The sequence below is a fragment of the Cyprinodon variegatus genome, unplaced genomic scaffold (genome assembly GCF_000732505.1).
Source record: "Cyprinodon variegatus isolate N-32 unplaced genomic scaffold, C_variegatus-1.0 Scaffold0, whole genome shotgun sequence".
Taxonomy (NCBI): Eukaryota; Metazoa; Chordata; class Actinopteri; order Cyprinodontiformes; family Cyprinodontidae; genus Cyprinodon; species Cyprinodon variegatus.
Window position 1 is genome coordinate 3,486,834 of NW_015150453.1, and position 11,521 is coordinate 3,498,354.

At 36.4% G+C, this 11,521-nt stretch overlaps 2 protein-coding genes across 4 annotated transcripts; one reads left to right on the forward strand and one right to left on the reverse strand.

The window, feature by feature from the left end:
* Positions 1-2,608: 2,608 nt before the first annotated feature.
* scnm1 (sodium channel modifier 1) lies at positions 2,609-6,645 on the reverse strand. Of its 2 annotated transcripts, none has more exons than XM_015393903.1 (8): positions 6,525-6,645; positions 6,162-6,232; positions 5,987-6,075; positions 4,071-4,165; positions 3,240-3,340; positions 3,005-3,141; positions 2,810-2,894; positions 2,609-2,725 (listed from the first exon to the last, which is right to left on the reverse strand). In XM_015393903.1, exons 1-8 carry the CDS (start codon positions 6,573-6,575, stop codon positions 2,623-2,625), a joined length of 732 nt encoding a protein of 243 aa, XP_015249389.1. In that variant the 5' UTR covers positions 6,576-6,645; the 3' UTR covers positions 2,609-2,622. The 2 variants fall into 2 exon arrangements, with proteins under 2 accessions (XP_015249389.1, XP_015241370.1); XM_015385884.1 differs by having other exon boundaries at positions 2,810-2,918.
* Positions 6,646-6,862: 217 nt separating this feature from the next.
* On the forward strand, positions 6,863-10,930 carry lysmd1 (LysM, putative peptidoglycan-binding, domain containing 1). 2 transcript variants are annotated; one of them, XM_015398200.1, is made up of 4 exons: positions 6,863-6,975; positions 7,223-7,431; positions 9,070-9,353; positions 10,182-10,929. In XM_015398200.1, exons 2-4 carry the CDS (start codon positions 7,252-7,254, stop codon positions 10,363-10,365), a joined length of 648 nt encoding a protein of 215 aa, XP_015253686.1. In that variant the 5' UTR covers positions 6,863-6,975; positions 7,223-7,251; the 3' UTR covers positions 10,366-10,929. The 2 variants fall into 2 exon arrangements, with proteins under 2 accessions (XP_015253686.1, XP_015254452.1); XM_015398966.1 differs by having other exon boundaries at positions 6,898-6,975; positions 7,069-7,431; positions 10,182-10,930.
* The last annotated feature ends 591 nt before the right edge of the window (positions 10,931-11,521 follow it).

Below are 11,521 nucleotides of genomic sequence, written 5' to 3' on the forward strand. Positions count from 1 at the left end.
ACAGCAGTGAAATGAGCAGGACTGTCCCTGTGTCACACACTCCTATCAGTTTAATCTGCTTCTGTTTCATTCAAAATGTTTAAACAGAGCCTGTGCGTTCAAACTTCGATTGAGAAATTTGAAACCAATTCAACTCAGGCTCATGGTTTCATGTGTTTTCTTGTTAATCAAGCAAGGAAGAACACTGCTCAACAAAATGAAACTAAGCTCCAAGGTACACAAATTAGACTTAGATCAATCTTTTAAAAGGAACACCAGACAAGATGTAGACCAGTATTTTAACGAAGCATATTTTTATTGCTGGGCCCTCAGCTAAAAGGCTATATTTTCAGGGTGACATGTCAATCTTTATGAGCATACAACTGCAGAAGTGAGTTTTTTTTAAAAAAACCAAAAGTTAAGGGATCTCAACACGTTTCCTGTTGAGGTAGGATGGTTTAGAAACAAGGCGTTACACAACAGTAGGCAATGATCATGAGGCAATAAAATTGTAAAAAAAAACAGGCCTTGTACTATAGTCCTGAACCCTTTATAATTTTAATTTCATCTTTAATTCTTGCAGATTCCAATTTATATGCCAATAAGCAGTCAATTATACTTCATGTTTAGGTGTGTCTGGTTGTAGAAATTGACTGATATGGTTGTCAGCCCAATTTAGTGTCTTTCACCTGAGTCAGCATACGCTGAGTCATACATGTGTTCGTCATTTTCATTAGTGCAATCAGTCATTTGTTATCATCGGAGCCTAAAGACTTGACCTTCAAAAATCAGCAGCACATATTGGGGATCGGTTAGATTTTTGTCAAAATAATTGGCATCTGCCTTCAAAAACCGGTACTGGTCAATCTCTACATGGTGGATGCCATTCAAGTAGTAGTACTAGTTGTAACAGCAAACAAGTTTCAGCTTGTTACAAAGGGATTTAACATAATTGAGTAGCCACGGGATTAAGGATAAGATAATGCACGGCCTGTAATATATATCTGAAACTAGACCAAGAAAATGTTTGAAGGATTTATTTCCCGACCTGAAGTTTGGGAAACAGAGTTGATGTGAATTTATAACTGTTGGCTAATAAAAAAAATAAAAAAAAACTGCATGGGCTTGGCTAAATGTCACAAGCACTAGGGCTGAAACAATTAATCGGATTAATCGATTATTGAAATTATCAACTAATTTAGTAACTGATTATTCGTTAACTGGATTAAAGAGACTCTAAAACGGGTCACAGACCTTCTACGGCCTAGAGCTACTTTATAAGTACTGAGTCATAGGAAAGGCTACAATACTGATCTATGAACTAGACACGTCAGCGTTCAGCTTAACTTTATGCATCATAAACATATTTCATTGTTTAATCTATCATTTCCTGTTAGATATTGTCATTTTGAAATCTCTATAAAAGCTAGAATGCTCTCTGTGATTAATATGATGAAATGCTCTGCAAATAATTAAAAAAGAAGAGAAAAATATAAAAGAAATTTTCAAAATTAGCCCACTGGTGTGTTGTTTTGTGTCAGAAGACCCTTATGATCCTTGAGGGCCTCTTGGTGCCCACAGGCACCACATTGGGGACCCCTGCTCCATAACGTGTCTTTACCTGAAAGAGCAACCCACTTGGAGCAGTAATTATACAAAAATTGTAAAAAAAATATTCGAACATTGTGCATTTAAGATAAATAAAAAAAAAAATCTGTCAATATGCTCTATCCAGAACTCCTAAAGTGGAAAAGTTTAGAGTTTTACCTGGTTTAAGTTCATAAAAAGTCTGGCTATCTGATTATTTATCGATTAATCAAAAAAATAATTCCGTAAAAATTTTAAAAAATATCCACTGGACTTGGTTTCCAAGATTTGAAGATGTTTCGCCACCTCTCCAGGAAGCTTTCTCAATTCAAATGTCTGGATCCGCAGAGAGTTTGAGTCTTATATAGACAAAGCCTTGTATCGCTTGGAAACATGCAAATGGTAACCGATGAATGGGTCATTTGGTTCCATTGCATAATCGAAAGATTAAGCAATTTGCAAAATAATCATTCATTGCAGCCTTAACAAGGACCAAACTTAAAAACCATACGTAAATTAGAAAAAAAATATGTATTTATTAAATAAGATTTATAATAAAATTCAAAGTTAGTTAGAACTAACTTCATGCAAACAATTTCACAAATGTTTAGTACGGTAACTGTTTCTTATGACCTAATGTAACACCAAGAGATTGCAGCGCACGAAGCATGGCTAATGACATCCAGGGTGCGATGGAGAGCTTTGCACACGTCTCATGTAAAAATATTGCAGCTTCGTTTGGGCTGTGTTAAAGCAGCATCTTCACAGTGTTACAGAAAATCCAAGAATTATCCAAAACAGAAACAATTAATGGAACATGTCAACATTTCAAATTAAAATGAAAATAAAGCCTTTGAACTGAAACTGTTTGCTTGAAAATTAATCTGCAGTAGTGGATGAGAGAACGGGGCACTGAAAATCAGTCTAGGTGGGCAGCAAACTCTGGTGGATGACCAGCAAAATGTTCAATCAGTTTCACAAAGTCCTACTGACAGAAGTTCTGGTTCACGACCGTACCACTGTGGTACAATAACACTTTTTGGATAGTTTGTTCTTTCAGTCGGCAGCAGGTAAGGGTGCAGGTTCTTCTTCATCTGAATCAAACTCCACATTCTCGTCTTTGACCCAATGCCCATTGCGATCCTGCACCCATCCATCACTGAAAATAAAAGAATGAAATAAACCATCAACCACGATGCTCTGCTTCAAATCCATTAACAACAAACGATAAAAAGATAAAAACCTTTTCAGTTTGAGATAGTGATTCAGCTCCATCCTCCTTTGGGCTGTTAGAGGTTCTGCAACTACTGTCCCTGCAGCCTGGTCTCCTTTTTTTACCGACAATGCTGATTCTTCATCAATGATTTAAGTTAGAAAAAAAAAGCTACTTTAGAAATACAATAAAATCCGCACACCAATTTCCAGTGGAAGACATTACCTTCATTAGACACAGCACTGGTGGTTGCTGATATTGCTTCTGAAACCTCAGATTTGCAGGATGCTGTTGGCATTTTCCTGCTTGGGTTTCCAATGGGATCTAAGTCGGTACTTGTCTGTCTTCTACCAGGTTTTGTACTTGGAAACAAAAATAAAAAAGAGCTTTAGTAAATATGTAGCTCATTGTTTTGAGAACAAACAAACGAATGGGGATTGCACATTATAAAACCACACACCTGTTTTTTCTGTGACAGCTGTTATACGGTACCGTCTTTAGCAAAGCATGCTGGGTGAGCTTCCGTGTTTGTGCTAACAAAGGGGCCGAACTGGAGGGTTCCTGAAAGCGCAACAAGACACCTTTTTGTCAAATTTTCTGAAATGCTCCAATGGATTCATTCAAACAGTACTTCTGTTAATAATCTGTCGGTCAGGATAAAACTTACCAGCACCAAACCAAGTTAAAATGGTTGGTGGGGTGTAATTTTTCACTCCAAGAGAGCCAACGTAACACATTTCACACAAGACAACAATATCATTTGAAAGTGTTTTTCAAGGGAAAACAACTTGTTAGCTCATGTTTTATTCATTGATGATTCATTTACCCTCTGGTAATGACTGACACCTTCCTACAGGGTTCCCACACATCGAGCTGGAATTGTATTAAAAACTAGTTCTCTGGAATAAAACTGCCCATTCTGCAGTATATGACATTAATAAACATTTTTTTTTTCATCATCATATAGACTTGAGCTAACAGAGGAAATGTAACAGTTCATACTTTCAGGTAGAGTAAATGTTCTGCACAAGCACTGCTGCATCATGTGATCCTGCAGTAAAAATGCAAGTTTTAGAGCACAATTCTCCAGTTGCGTTCCTACATGGACCTGGATTCCTTCCAAACCTAAGGCCGGTCACAAGATCCTAGCATCTAAGATTCTCCTATATAATCCAAAGAGGTTTTTTGTTTTGTTTAAGCTGTTAAATGAAGACCGAGTCCGAATTAAATTGATCTTTTTAATGGCTACGTGCAATACAAAGAACAGAGTGAATATGATAAAGTCACCAACCTGTTGTCCCTCTTCAGACTGGATGTACCTTTCATGTTGTCTTTTCGATATTTCATTCTTCAGCTTTGCTTTTTTGCCATAGAATGCCCTTAACCCTGTAAAAAAAATATGAAAACATAGTTTTATCTGTTCATTTATTCATCCTTATATTTCACAATCTAAAATAAGAAACTTGGTTTATCAAGACTAAATACTTTTGCAGACATTTTGTTGGTTATATACATTTTCATTTTGCTTGAATTTCATTAAGAGCATTCTATAGAATTAAATATTGTCCCTAAATGTTAATACATTTCAATAGTTATCATGAATCAACATCTAACAGGGTTTAACTTAAAGTTTTTTATTATCATAATGATGTTTTTAAGTATCCATAACAACCAACTGTGGGAAACATAAACAGGGCAGAGGTGTCAAGTAACGAAGAACAAATGCTTCTTTGCTGTACTTACGTACACTTTTTAGGTATGTATACTTTACTCCGTTACTTATTTTTCTTCCTATTTCTGACTTCTACTCATTACATTTTCACACAAGTATCTGTACTTTCTATTCCTTACATTTTTAAAACAAAAGTTACTCGTTACTCTTGGCTTCGGTTTAATGTTTATAAATATTTATTTCACGTCATGTGCGCCATCCAATGCAGATCATTGGCGCCATCCACATCTAGTAAAAACTAGTGTAATTGGATGAGTCATATAACACAAAAACTCATTGGTTAGCTAAAGGAAATCATCAGAAGCAAGCAGGTGTTCTTCAAACTGCAAACATAAATTGTTTATGCCATGCTACAATGTCGGATTCAGAAAAAGATGCTGAAATGTCTGAAAGTTTTTTCGAAAAATTGAGCTTTCAATTCATATAGTGGCATCTGGCTGTTTTTTTTTTTTACTTTATACATTTATACTTTAAGTAAATTTGAAATTGCAGTGGGAAAAAAAGTATTCCAACTATTCACCCTAGTTAAATAAACAGAGATCAATGGATTTCACTCAGTCGGCACTTTATTCGTCATATCTTTGCAAAGAACACTTCATCATATGGCCCTTATGGCACAGAATTCAGCCCCGTTATGCCTGAGCAGAGTTCGTTCCCCTTACTTACGACAATGGAAAGTAGTCAGAGTCAAAACAAANATTGGTTAGCTAAAGGAAATCATCAGAAGCAAGCAGGTGTTCTTCAAACTGCAAACATGAATTGTTTATGCCATGCTACAATGTCGGATTCAGAAAAAGATGCTGAAATGTCTGAAAGTTTTTTCGAAAAATTTAGCTTTCAATTCATATAGTGGCATCTGGCTGTTTTTTTTTTACTTTATACATTTATACTTTAAGTAAATTTGAAATTGCAGTGGCACCCTAGTTAAATAAACAGAGATCAATGGATTTCACTCAGTCGGCACTTTATTCGTCATATCTTTGCAAAGAACACTTCATCATATGGCCCTTATGGCACAGAATTCAGCCCCGTTATGCCTGAGCAGAGTTCGTTCCCCTTACTTACGACAATGGAAAGTAGTCAGAGTCAAAACAAAATACAGACAATTTGGTTAACAGTAACATGTTATTACTAAACCTTGAGAAATAATCTTGTTTGTTATAGGAAGAAGCAATGTATGGTCTACAAACACCCTCACACAGAGAATTTTGTGGCCTTGCAGGTGAAAGAGACTGAGTGAAAACTTTTATAGTGAGTAAATAGGATAGATTAATATATGAAATAAGAGATCTAAATTTTCTGACAACATACTTTTTCACTTTTACTTGAGTAAAGAGGTCAAGTTGATACTTCAATTTTTACCAGATTGTTTTTAAACTGCAGTATCTATACTTCCACTTAAGTTACAAATGTGTGTACTTTTGGTACCACTGAATCAGGGCAAAGAGGTCGGGTTGTAATTTCGGAAACTTTACCTTCTAGATGTTTTTTTCCTTGTCTGTGGACGGTCAGCATGTCAACTGTATCAAACACCGGGCGGTAGGAGCACACAAGACAAGCATATCTAAAACACAAACAAACAAACTGGGGTTGTCACCAAATAAACTGGATTTTCAGTTACTTGTGCGTTTTAAGGCACAAATAATTTACCTCCCATTTTTCATAAGAGCCGCTTCATCTTCTGGGATAAAATTAGACAGAAGGTCTGCAACACGACGTTTCTGTATAGGAATTTATTAAAACAAAATCAAAACAAAAAAACTACAACAATCAAATGCAGCCTGTAGGATGCACCTTTTCGACTCTAAACATTTTACATTATGAAAAAATGTATGAATTAAAAGATAAACAACACTTCCATTGTAAAATAATGTCCCAAAATGTTTTTAAACTTTACCAACAGTGTTATTTTAAGATAGCGACTAAGCCGTGGCTTAAGGGATGCTAACGTTAATGTTTACATATTATCTTAAGTTCTTACCAAAAGATAAATTAAATAAAATAAGTTTTTACCTTCAGAATATTGAGTTGGCTCTTATCGTCTCCTTCTCTTTTAAAAGACATTATAACGAAAACAAAAATCTAAGCAGAGGTTTCAGAAACAGGTTAGCTTGTAAGCTACTTCCGATAGCAATGATGCGTTCGCGAAACAACTCAAATGAAGTAAATAGTATTTGGACATTGGTCATCTTTTAATAATAGCATATAAATCAATTCAGATTCAACGAATAATTAATAGTTACTAGATTTTAACAATATTTAATTAGCGTGTTGGTGTTTTTAAGTCATGGATTGAGCATCCAAATCATAATGTAGCGGATTTTCCGTAACTGATTTGAATGCAACGTTTGTGACGAATCATGCGAGCAGTGGCTCAACACGGGCAGCCATGGCAACACGGCTGCTGAGATAAAAAATGACTATTATTTACGGCCTTAAAGCAACTTTTTCAAATGTTCTCTAGGTAAGTGTTGTCGGTTTATCTTTTGGTTAAAATAACTATATAAATATCTTTCTGTGAGATTTACTGACTGCTTTGTTCTTCATATCGTAACAGGTTTACTGAAGGTTTACGCAGATTAAGTTGATAACTCTGTTAGCTCCGGCTAACTAAACTGCCTTTGTATCATTTGGGAATTCATGCAGGCTGAAAGAAAAGTATCCATCTCGTGATTTTCACTGGAAATAAAGTTTATTCTGGCTCCACTCAGGCTATGACCGACCCCGATGTTTGTGGAATATGTCCGGGGAGAGAGCGCCGTTGCCATCCGGAGGAGGCGAGCTGTTCCGCGGAAGCAGAACAAGATCTTACGGCAGTTTAACGCGATCTTCTCTCTCTCCGCTTCGCCACAGACTCATTGAGCACACAGTAAAACCAGGAGAAACACTTCAGGGCCTTGCTTTAAAATATGGAGTCACTGTAAGTATTGTGTAATGTAAGAATGGAATGTTTAGAAGGCGTTCTGCCTTTATGTTTTATATAAACTCTACATTACCATTGTGCAGGTGCATTCAGTTCCGTTTATTTATATTGTGCCAATTCACAACACATGTCATCTCAATGCACTTTACAGTTCATTAGATACTACAGTCCGATTAATTCAAAGTTTTCAATCTTAGGAAAACCATTTGATTGCATTGACTCAAAAGCAATCCCTCCATAAGCATGCTTGTAGCGACAGTAGAGAGGAAAAACTCCCATTTAACAGGAAGAAACCAGCAGAACCAGACTCAGTGTGAGCGGCCATCTGCCAAGGCCGACTGGGTTTCAAGGAAACAGAAAATTTCTATTTACATGTAAAACTATTGATATTGTTCATTAAACAGACTGATATCATTAAATTATATTTCTGTTACCTTTGATTGTGGCTGATAACTAAAGAGTAAAACAACATTTTGTGTAAAGAGTATTCTGAAATAAATTCATATTAGTTCAGAGCTAAAGGAAGAGTGCTGACTTGAGATTGAGAGCATTCTCAAAAAGGATTTTCAGAGGAAGCTGGAAGATGTCCTGCAAAGTTAACTCCAAGGAAAAATTTTTATACCTGTTTTAAATGTACACTTGATTAGACAGTGAAGGAAAGCCCATAAAGAAGAGATTTCCTTGATATGGACTTAAACTGAGCTGCACACACGGAAATATCCAAGACATGTTAGGATAAAACTGTTGTACTCCTTGTGCCACGAAAATGTGTCATATTTGGGCTAAGGAGGGAAACACATCCTAAAATGTTACTAAGTGATCAGAGCCTTGCTTTCAGATAAAAGATCAACTTTCTTTTCATTTAGGAAACTGCATCTCATGGTCTAATTGATCTTTGAAAAATTTACCTCTGCATTTAACCCATCCCCTTGGGGAGCAGTGGGCTGCCATCATGGGGTGCCCGGGGAGCAGTGTGGGGTTAAGGGTCTTGCTCAGGGACCCAGCGTGGCAGTCTGTGGGAGCGGAACTCGAACTCAGAACCTCAGGATTCCAAGCTCTATGCCTTCAGCACTAGGAAGCCACTCCCCACTGCTCTCCTGTGTTTGATCAACTCAAATGTCGGGGCAACCACTGAACAGCTAATTTTTTTGGCACTTTTTTCTTCCCTCTTTTAAGAGGCTTTATAGAGATGTTGATTTTGTTGTCCAACAGACTTGGCACCAATATTTGGTTTAATAACAATGTAATTACAGTTCCTTCTTAGCCAGCGAGCTCAAATTCCTGACATATTATATATGCAGTAATCTAAAGGAACGTAACAATGCATACAAATGATACAATTACAATAGAAAAATATATAATATACAACACATACAAATATTTCAGTTGAAATTACTGAGATAAATGAACTTTTCATTGATATTCTATTGAGATTGGGGGAGTGGCGGCCTAGTGGCAGGCGCCGCACAATGGCAGCCCACTGCTCCCCAAGGGGATGGGTTAAATGCAGAGGAGTAATCTCCCTCTGGGATTATTAGAGTATATAAAATAAAAAAATCAAAATAGACATATAAACTTTGATTAGCTGTTTTTCATATTTTCAACCTTGATAATTAATAATAAACTATTTTCCAGGTGGAACAAATCAAAAGAGCAAACAGACTGTACACCAATGACTCAATATTCCAGAAGAAATCCTTGTCAATCCCAGTACTGTCAGACCTGAAGGACTGCAGCAACGGGTTGGATTTGTCCGAGGAAGAGCATAAAGAGGGAAAGACGAATGGTGCTCCAGGCCAGGAGGATTTAAGAGGACGTGCATCTGACCTTACTCCTGGGGATTTTTTCAAAAGACTGGATGACTTGATCAGCAAGTCTAAGGAGGCAGCAGCCAGAGGATGCCAAGATGCAGAGAAACGGTACTATTTCTCTATTGCTTCTTCAAGCATGCATACTAATACATTTTTTATAGTAATAATATTTTGAAAAACCATTTCCATTTGTATATCACAACACTGAAAATTATTGTCCTCCATATTAACCTGGGAAGCTGCATGTTCACAGTGACCATATGTTAGCAAAATTAGATATTTCTGAAGATTTATTTATGAATGCATGTTTGTGCTCCTGTGCTAATCTTCTGTGTGACCCTACATGAAAACAGGGGACAGATTAAAGAGGGAAATTGAACTTTAGGGCTACAGTTAGATGATTTTCCTGTTTAGGGATTTTGCTCTCCGACTACTCTTATCTGTCATGTCTAAACAAAGGAAAAATTGGCAACACCCTGAAACTTGGTGAAATATTTCCATCATGATGAGAGTGACTCCTCCCTTCTTGTTAAATGTTAACTAAGATTCATCTATGTTGGCTGTTGGAACTGTAGGTGTTGGTTTGGCACGCTTAGCTGGCTTGTACCACACATTTTTTATTAAATAGTCCAATAGCTGAGGATGTCTTTTGCTATATGAATTGTCTGCTTTATCCAGTTGCATACAGAAATAATAAACAGGGATGACCTCTATACCACCACAAAAAATGATTCTTTAAAAGACAGATTTAGCTTCATAAGGAAAGGAATTTCTTGACAATATCTTCAGAAAATACTAAATTACCGTACCCTGAGCTCTGTGCCTTACCGGGCAACTTTGAACCATAAGCAGACTTTTAGAATACTTTCAAGTCTTTCCCAAACTAAAGCATTTTGAATCACCTTAGCTTTTTATGTCATGCTTTCTTTCTTACAGCGTTGCAGCCCTGGAAGCAGCCTGCTCCAGCCAGGCTTCAGATTGGCACCCGTTAACAAGGTCACAAAGCCTGATTACATCACCAAGATTACAGCAGGGAGCACCGCTTGGGGCGGTGCCTCTCACCACCACCAAACTCACCAAGAAGCTAAAAGAAAGGGAGGATGAGATATTTGAACTCTGATATATTTTTTTTTTTATTACATGCAAACCTTTGATTATTAAAAATATATATTATTATTATTGCTAGAACTATGATGTGAAGGGAGTGGGCAAGACATTACAGAAAAGTGGAAAAACTACTGATAGTGCTGCTGTTCTAAGTTTAAAAACTTTGTTAATCAGTAATTAACTATCGATTATGTGGTAGAAACTTGTTTTAAAGTGTATTGAATATTGCACATATTTATTTATGGGAATCTACTTTTTGTATGAAAAGTCTGTCTGTGGCTGTTTAGTTCAATAGGAATAGGAATGAAAGAATTTATCACATGATTCTTAAGTCATTTGTTTGCATATGGAATTCAGCAGCACGGCCTGGCATTTTCTTTACCCCGGGATACTCACATTTACTGTAGCAAATGAAGAAATTAAAACTTTTTATAGGTTAACACTGTATCTCACTAACAGAAATGAGACAATACACAGAAATGCATTTTTAGGATCCTTTAACAGCTTTTATTTGCTGGAACTTTGTTTCTGATTCTGTGAATACTTTATTGTGTTCCATTTATGAATAAAATACTTGATTCTGCATTGTATGAATGGTTACATCTTTGGTGCTTAAATTAAATTTATCTTATTTATTTACAAATATTTGGAAACATTTTAGAGGGGTCAGAAGGTTAGGTGCCTTACAAAAGTATAATTACCTTTTAAAATTTTTCAGATTTTGACTGAAGCATGAACTCCATTTTAAAGTTGTGTGGTTTATTGTGATTTTATGTACAGTCGACCAACATTACATAGTTTAGAAACTTAAAAAAAAAGGTAAGGTAGTATAAGTATCCAAGGCTTTCCACATCTTATTGATCAGTCAAGCAATTAGCTAGTAAAATAGACAGATTAGCAAAACTACAATCCTAACAAGACATGGCTATTTCCCTAACCTGGTGGCTTGGCAAAGGGGGTGTTTATCAAAGAAGAAGCAAAGGCACCAATAGTTTCCTTGGAAGAGCTGCAGTCCCCCACTTCTCTAAATCTGTCCACTCAAAGGCTAGTTGATGTGAACACCAGAAACCTAATCTTTATGGAGGGAGGAAAGCTATTAGAAGTCCTCATTGCAGTTTGCCACAAGTTATAGGGAACACTGCAATCATGAGGGAGAGGTTCATCATAAA

Excerpts from the sequence above, each read along its gene's own strand:
- scnm1 (XM_015385884.1), bottom strand. The coding sequence starts at position 6,575 with ATGTCTTTTAAAAGAGAAGGAGACGATAAGAGCCAACTCAATATTCTG. Across the intron at positions 6,076-6,161 it reads GCTCTTATGAAAAATGGGAG|ATATGCTTGTCTTGTGTGCT; the intron begins GTAAATTATTTG and ends TTTGTGTTTTAG. Across the intron at positions 3,142-3,239 it reads AGCTGTCACAGAAAAAACAG|TACAAAACCTGGTAGAAGAC; the intron begins GTGTGTGGTTTT and ends TTTGTTTCCAAG.
- lysmd1 (XM_015398200.1), top strand. The coding sequence starts at position 7,252 with ATGTCCGGGGAGAGAGCGCCGTTGCCATCCGGAGGAGGCGAGCTGTTC. Across the intron at positions 7,432-9,069 it reads CTTTAAAATATGGAGTCACT|GTGGAACAAATCAAAAGAGC; the intron begins GTAAGTATTGTG and ends ACTATTTTCCAG. Across the intron at positions 9,354-10,181 it reads TGCCAAGATGCAGAGAAACG|CGTTGCAGCCCTGGAAGCAG; the intron begins GTACTATTTCTC and ends TCTTTCTTACAG.